The 8445-nt window shown below is 41.2% G+C and overlaps 1 protein-coding gene across 1 annotated transcript; it reads right to left on the reverse strand.

Moving 5' to 3' along the window:
* Positions 1-6476: 6476 nt before the first annotated feature.
* On the reverse strand, positions 6477-7424 carry LOC114094453 (olfactory receptor 2A5-like). The gene has a single exon (XM_027937629.2). The coding sequence runs from the start codon at positions 7422-7424 to the stop codon at positions 6477-6479; it is 948 nt and encodes a 315-aa protein (XP_027793430.2).
* Positions 7425-8445: the final 1021 nt, after the last annotated feature.

Genomic DNA, 8445 nt, shown 5'->3' on the forward strand with positions numbered 1-8445 from the left:
TTTAACCCAGTCTCAATCCTTAAAACAGAGAAATACATCCATCGGCAGCAGGTAGTTATATATGTGAGCGAAGTTTAACGTAATACAGAAAGTGGAGACAACTCTACACAGACCCACATAACGAGGCACTGGCAATTCATATTGCAAGCTGGGCGACTTACATCCATACCTGGTGAATGACCTGCTGTGTGGACAACCTGTATTCGAGATAAACCAGCATTAAGTTAGTGGAAAGAGAATCTGAGACCACAACATGCAACCCTCCAAGATAGAGAATTCTAAACCTGAAAACTATAGCCAAAGCCAAGGTCTGCTATTCGGCCTCATGGTCATTTCTACCCATGAATCAGACCTTGGAAAGTAAGAGGTCATGAGAGGTCATACAAAAGTGCAGGTGTGAACCACAACTTCTGTTCTCCACTGCCAATCACAGGCAAGGGGCTCACCACCATCCACTCAGCCTTCTCCGTGTCCTCTTCCTGCGGTCCTCCTGTTAAGCTCTCCGTCCACATGGTTGCCTCCAGTTGCACAGATACAGCTTCACAGCCAACCAAAGATGGTTTTATGCCAACAAAGAACATGAAGGTCCTGGGAAACCATGACCTGTGAAGCCAACGAGTAGAAGAAATTCGCAGTTCTGAAGGGAGTCTGAAGTTTACTTGCTTAACTGTGATTTGTTTTTGTGGTTTTGGAGAAACTTTGTCCCCTGCTATGTAGACCTCATTATCAGGGGTTACAAGTGGCCAACTCCATTGCTCTGGGCCTGAGGTGAGGCAGGACACCATGGTGGAAGAGTGTGGTGAAGAAAGCAGCTCAGGACATGGAACCAGGAAGGGGTTGGGGAAGAGGGTGAGAAGGAACTTCCCTCACCATGGGCAAAATATGAACCTCAAAGAAACCCACCTCCTCCAGCCACACCCTTCGTGCCTACAGTTAATCCCTATCAGCAGATTAATTCACTGATTAGGTTAGGGTCTCCTAACCCAAGCATTTTGCCTCTAATTTTTTGCATTTTCTTACACATGAGTTTTTTGGGGGCACCTTATATCTAAACCATAACTGTGTATAAAAGATTAATCTGTGTTGTCTTCTCTTGTGGTGTCTTTGTTTGGTATTAAAGGAATGTTGGCCTTGTGGAATGTATTGGGAAGTCCTACCTTTTTATTCTTCTTTTTAAAAAGAATTTGAAAAGCTTAGTGTTGAGTCTCTGTATGTTTGACAAAATTCAACAGTGAAGCCATATGATCTGGGATGTTTCTTTTGAGAAATTTATAAATTACTAATTAAATCATTTAATTACTAATTAAATCTACCATAGGTCTTGGTAGATTTTCTGTTTCCTTTTGAGTTAATTCTAGTAGTTTATGTCTTTCTAGATATAAGCCCATATTTTATAAGTTATTTAATTTGTTGGCATACAATTGTTTATAGGATTTTCTTCCTTCTTTGTTTCTTTTTCTTTCTTTCTTTTTTTTTTTTTGGTAAGAATGTCCTTTTATTCCAAATTTAGTAATTTGTGTCTTTTCCCTCCCCCCCCTTGATCAGTCTAGTTAAAGGTTTGTAATTTTGAGAATCTTTTAAAGAAAGCAATTCTTTATTTCATTTTCTCAAAATTTTTTCTATTGCCTATTTATCCCTATTCAAATCTTTATTTCCTTCCTTCTGCTTACTTTCAGTTTAGTTGACTGAGTTGAGGTTTTCCTTATTTTTTTAAATATAAGCATTTACAACTACACATTTCCCTCTATACATTATTTTTGCTATATTCCATGAGTTTTTCTTTCCTTTACCTTTTTCAGTACAAGGGATTGAGCCCAGGGGTGTTCTACTGTAATGCCAGATTTGTGGACCCCAACAGACCTCCAGGAGCTGAATCCGATGCAATCACACAAGAGTCTTTAATGCAAGCTGGAGCCTGGACTCACAACCGTTCCGATGCAGGGGTCCCAGGGAGTGAGTCCCGGTCTTTTGTTCAGTGAGATTTTATAGGTTTTGGGGGGATACTCTATGCGTCACAACATCACACAGCAAATCATTCCATACCGCAGGAAAATCAAACAACTCTTAACATTGATTAGCACATTCACTGGTGGGAACTGTAAAGGACGATGGAAAAGCTCCGTAAACTCAACAAGCCAAAACAACCGTTTACCTGTGCGAGATTTTATTAGCAGGACCATAGAGGCCAGTCGCAGAAGAGAAGGTGGGGAGAGGGAGAGGTAGAGGGAGAGGGAAGAGGGAAGAGGGAGAGAGAGAGAGGAGGGGGAAGAGAGAGAGGGGAGAGTAAGAGAGTGAGAGTGAGAGTAAAAGAGCGAACAGAACAGGGTGTTGATATTTATGGGCTCAACACAGGATGAGGAGGAGCAAGGCGAGTGGGCTGTTACTTCTTCATTGGCCGAGAGTTCACACCACTTTAGGGATTGGAGATGCGCCATTCAAAGTTCGTGCCATTCGCAGGGATTGGAGGTGACGGTTCGCGTGCCATTCAGTGCGTCATGGACCTGAGCTCCCGGAAGAGAAGCTCTCCGGGTGCCATCTTTACCAACAGGAACAAGTTGGGTAGGGGTGATAGGTTAGTACAAGAGGGGGATTCCTTTGAACTAATTGGTTTAGGCCACGAGGGGTGTATGTGCTAAACCACATGGTTTCCCAACATGTTATCAACCACCATAATCTACTGGGGGGTCATCTGGCATTCCAGGTATTTTCCCTGTCTCATGTTGATTGGAGGCTGCTAGGGAGTTGCTATGGGCCCTCACCTAGCCTAACTGAGTCAGGGACACTTGGCACCTCAGACCTCTTCTGTTATTTACAGACAAACAACTCAGCAGGGTGGGTATGTGCCTAGGAGTGCTCTGTGGGTTTTTCCAAGGACAAGGGTCACGCCCCCTTCCCTGGACAGGCTTTGTTCTGAGGTAGAGGCTGGTTTCTCAAAAATGGAGTCACATTAGTTTCTCACTATCACCAAGCTAATTCCCAATCCCTTTTATTTATTTATTTTTAACAGCATGACAGTGTGTCCCTAAATTGCCCAGAGTGGAGCAATTGTGATCCTCCTGCCTCAGCTTCCCAAGTTGCAGGGATTACAGGTGTATGCCATTGCCTCTGGCTTGCATTCCATAAATTTTCTTGGAATCATGCAACATTGCTACACTTACTAATTCTAGGATTTTTTTTTTAATGTAGAATCCTTGTGGGCTTGTGTTTTAGTTTTACATAGACAATTAGGTTATCAGCAAATGGAGACAGTTTTCTTCTTTCTATTCTTCTCCTTTCTTGCCTTCTTGTACTGTCTAGGATTTCCAGTGCTGCTTTGAATACGGGTAGGGAGGGTCAACTTCCTTGTCTTGTACTGATTTTAATGGGAAAGCACTTAGTCTTTTGTCATTATGTGTGATGTTAGCTGTAGATTTTGGTGGACGACATCTTTTATTGGAGAGAGGAAGTTTCCTTGTGCTCCCAATTTTTGCTGAGTTCCCCTGGACATTTGTTTTTGTTTTTACCACAAATGGGAGAAAGGAGAGTCCAAACCATTTGCATTTAAAATAGCTTTTTTTATGTGCAAAAAAAAAAAAAAAATCCTTTAACAAAACAACTGCTAACAGTTGTTTTGTTAAAGGAATTCAAGGCCAAGATGCAGGCTGTACCCTTTAAGACCTCACCCAGCTGGATACTCTGCTTCTGAGGCCAGAGTGGAGTGCTTCCTTAGTGGTGTTAAGAGACCATGAGGAAGTAAAAACTTCCATATTTGCTGGAAGTAGCTCTTCACTTCCTGAAGAAGAGACCTGAGTGAATGAATGAAAAGGAGGCACTGCGGAAGGGGAGAAGGGGCCTTCCAAGTGGAACAGCCTATGCCAACACCTAGAAGTCAGGACTGGCTGCAGTAGAGGCGGGGACATTGGGTGGCCTGCTGTGGGGTTTTACTGCTCTGAGAGCACTTAGAGGACAGCCCCTTTAGTTCCAGCAGCTGATCCTCAGCCCCCTCTAATGGCCCCAGAGCAATTTCTTAACAAGGCCCCAGGAATCAGTATTTCTGACAATTATGTTTCTGTCTTTAGAAAATCAAAGCTCCTCTTTCCTCAGGGCTTACATCCTTTGAGTCTGTGACCTGCAGGCAGTAACCCTGGCCCTGGGGACTTTTTGTTTTTTGCTGTTCCGCATCATTCTCTCTCTCTCTCTCTCTCTCTCTCTCTCTCTCTCTCTCTCTCTCTCTCTTTCTCTCTCTCTCTCTTTTTGGTACTGGGGATTGAACTCAGGGGTGCTCAACCACTGAGCCACACCCCCAAACCATTTTTTATTTTGAGACAAGTTCTCACTAAGTTACTTAGGGACTTGTTGGGTTGCCAAGGCTGGCTTTGAACTTGTGATCCTCCTGACTCAGCCTCCAGAGCCACTGGGATTATAGGTGTGTGCCTCTGTGCCCAGTCTTTATTTACATCATTCTTAGCACTTGCATGTCTTTAATGCTCAAGGAATGAATGCTAAGAATACTCTAGACTTGGAAATTCCCCTAAGTTTATCTTCTGGATGATTTGGCTAATAAGCAAAGCACACTCTTAGTGTTTATTGGTCTTTTGGATTTTCTTAACATTTAGATGATTCTTGGTTTACAAATTAAACTTCTTTCAAAGTAATTAGAAGCAGTTGGAATGTTTTAATAATCAAGTCTTATCAGAAAAACACATAAAGGGTACCTGATTTAAAAGATTCATCATGGGTTACCATTTGCAAAGCAACTTTATATTTGTCTGAAACCGAAGTGATAAAAATTGATTTGCTTTGATAGTGGTAGAACTAGTTTGTTTTCTGGTTTATGTGGCAGCTGATGTTGTGATTGTTTCCCACTCATTTTGGGGTATGTGTATGTGTGCATGTGTCCTCACACACATACGTGTGAGACATGGCTCTGCATATAGTTAATTGCCACCATAAGTATCCAATCCATACCTCCTGACTTCACAATAAACCTTATATTAACATTTGAAGTTGACAAACAAAACTACTATTGATATTATATCTACTTTCTTAAGGTGACTGAGTTGAGATTTAAAAAAATATATATAAACATTTATGACTATAAATTTTCCTGTAAGCACTGCTTGCTGCATTTCACAAGTTTTCTTTCTCTTTTTGCAGTACTGGGGCTTGAGCCCAGGGGATTTCTACTGCTGAGCTGCATTCTAAGCAGAACTTAATGAACATTTTCTAAGACACTTAGTTTTGAAGGCAGTGACTCTGATGGCAATGTATACAACTATTTAAGTTTTAAGTCCTGTTCCCATTTGAATTCAAAATACTTCTATGATGCAGTCAGTCATATGTGGTCCTTATCTCCATTTTATGTACGAGAGGACTGAACTCCAGATATATGATGTGGTTTTATCAAGATCTCGAGAAATTAAGCTAACACTGAGACCCAGTCCTTTTCCTGCTGTCCCCGTGGTCTCTCTGGTGGCAGAGAAAATTTAAGGTAAGTCAGTTTTGGAAACCAAGATACTCTCCTTGTAAATACAAGTCTAGACACCTGGAAGCCACGGTTGGGGTAGAGATGATGGAAATAGGAGAGGAGCCCATGAAAGTAAAGAAGATCTGAAAGGAGAGTTGGGGAAATTTTAGATCAAAGATGAAGGTGGAGGTAAAATCACTCAACAAGCATTTATTGAGAAGTTACTGTTGCATTGTGCAATGCTGTTTGTTTAGGCTACAGAATGCTGGTGAGGAAGCTCTAAAGCACCTACCACAACTCTAGACTTCAAGGATATGACCCTGTAGTTGTGACTTAGAATAGTAATTCTAATTGTTTTCAACTTTACTCAATAGTATACCATTCATTATCTCTGCTAAGCCTCAAAAGTATTGGATATTTCAGAGTTGTATGGCATAATATAATAGATAAGAGCCTGAGTTATGGAACTGTGCTCTCTAGGTTTAATATTAACTGTGTTATTTTCTAACTTGGTGACATTTGGCAATGTATTTAATCTTCTTGTGTCAGTTTTTTTAAAAAAAATATGAATAAAGGAGATAATACCTACCATTAGAGTTATTGTAAGAATTAAAATAATAAGCTCATGTAGAATACTTAGAATACTTTTCATACAGAAAAAGCCCAATAGAGTCAGCTATTATTATTTAGGCATAATGAATACCATGAAGCACATTTGACCAATATGAAATTAAATCACAGAGAAGTTAAGTGACCTTTCCAAAGCCATGGAATGTCAATGATACATTTAATCCATGAACATAATTTTCTCTGAGTTCTTTCCTCATGTTTCCATTTTCTTTCTTTTTAATTTATTGGTTCTTTTGAGCTATACATGACAGTAGAATACATTTCCAAATTAATGAGTAAGTGGTTTTGTTTCTAGATCCCTCCCTCATCTGGAAAGTCTGTTCATTACAATGACATCAGTGAAATTGTGGATGGTGTATGTGAGAGACCAGAGGCACTGCAGACATTCGTGGGCCATTGCCTATTGAGCATCCTCACTCATTCCAAATAACCTGAAGAAAGCCCTCTTCACATCTTTGTTCCGGAGGCTATAAATAATGGGATTGAGAAAGGCTGAAATGACATTGTAGAACAAGGCCAACTTCTTGTCATCATCTGGGGAGGCTTCAGAGCCAGGCCTCATATACATGATCATGCATGGAACACAGAACATGGTGACCACAGTGATGTGGGAAGCACAGGTGGAGAAGGCCTTGATCCGCCCTTGGGTGGAACGAATCTTTAGAATAGCAGTGAAGATACGAATGTATGAGGCCAGGATCAGGGATAGGGGGATCAGAAGCAAGATGAAACCCAAGATAAAGTCCACTTGGTCATTGAGGGATGTGTCCGCACAGGCTAACTTCAAAACAGCAGGAATTTCACAAAAGAAGTGGTTGATTTCATCAGGGCCACAGTAGGGAAGATTCATTGCAAAGACTGTGTAGACAAGGGCACAGATAAGACCACAAAGGGCAGAGCTGACTGCTAGCAGTACACACAGAGCTTGGCTCATCTGGACCACATAGTGGAGTGGATGACATATAGCAACATATCTGTCATAGGCCATTGCTGCAAAAATCCAGGTCTCAGTGATGCCTAGGGTCAGGAAAATGTACATCTGAACCACACACCCCGCATAAGAGATGGTCTTATTTTTGCTTATCAGATGGACCAACATCTGGGGCACTGTAGTGGTGGCATAGCTGAGATCCAGCAGAGAGAGGATACTGAGGAAGAAGTACATGGGTGTATGGAGACGCGCATCTATTCTGATCAGGGTAACAATGAGCCCATTGCCCAAGACTGTGAATAAATACAGGAAGAGGAAGAGGAAGAAAAGGATCCAATTGGTCCTGGGATTTCTGGAGAAGCCCAAGAGGATAAACTCAGTTACGAAGCTGTGATTTCTTGAGCCTTGATTGTGCATGGCCCTCCTTCTGACGAAAGAAGAGGACATAGTCTGGACTCTTTTGTAGTCTCAGAGAATGCTATGTGAGATCCACAGACACAGGGCTGAAGCCCAAATCCCCATTTTCACACCCAGGAAATGTTGTATCCAATTGGCCTAGCATAGCTCTAGATACTTACTAGGGATTCTAATAAACACTTGTTGGTTTGTCTAGTTAACTAGCTCTGATAAAATTCCAAGGGTTCTATGATGAAAAATTTTCAAGCAGAAATCTTATTTGGAAGATGCTCCCCTCCCCAATACACACACACACACACACACACACACACACACACACACAGCATAAACCAGTCATAGTGAGGTTAGGGAAAGGCAAAATATGTTGAAGGAAACCAAAAAGGTCTAGACCTTCCTGTAGTTTTTAAAGTCATTCTTTTACATAGCAAGAGAAATAGGTGCTACAAAGGACAGTGTAAATGTAAAACAAGCAAAATAATCCAATTTCTTTTCTTTGCATTCTTCTTCTCTGGTAATATACCTTTGAAAACCCATAGCCATAAATTTTTAGGAAAAAGGAGAATTAAAAAAATTTTTTTTTGTAACAAAAGAAAATCTTTTCCCTGGAACATCCCACCTCCCCAGCCCTCCCTGCAGTGCTTACAGCCATAAAAAATAAATTGATATGTAAAAATGGCCACAGGAGCTGGGTGTGGTGGCACATGCCTAGGTTGAGGTATCCCAAATTTGAGGTCAGCCTGGGCAATTTAGCAAGACCCTTTCTTGGAACAAAAAGTAAGAAAGGACTGGGGACATAGCTCAGGGGTAAAGCACTCTTGGGTTTCAGTTTTCAGCACCAGTACTACTACTACGATACGACTACTACTAATAACAATAATATAAAAATGGCTACAGGGAATAAGACTTGAAACCCAGAGAAAACTTCTGTGTCCCTGGCAGTTCTTAAAAAGATGAAACATATTTACCTGGGAGTGAAGTGTCTGTGTGTCTGGAAGCTTTCCTTAAGAACCAGTAAGGAATC

This window comes from Marmota flaviventris, chromosome 10 (assembly GCF_047511675.1).
Source record: "Marmota flaviventris isolate mMarFla1 chromosome 10, mMarFla1.hap1, whole genome shotgun sequence".
NCBI classification, from domain to species: Eukaryota; Metazoa; Chordata; class Mammalia; order Rodentia; family Sciuridae; genus Marmota; species Marmota flaviventris.

Coding starts and splice junctions, on each gene's coding strand:
- LOC114094453 (XM_027937629.2), bottom strand. CDS start 7,424: ATGCACAATCAAGGCTCAAGAAATCACAGCTTCGTAACTGAGTTTATC.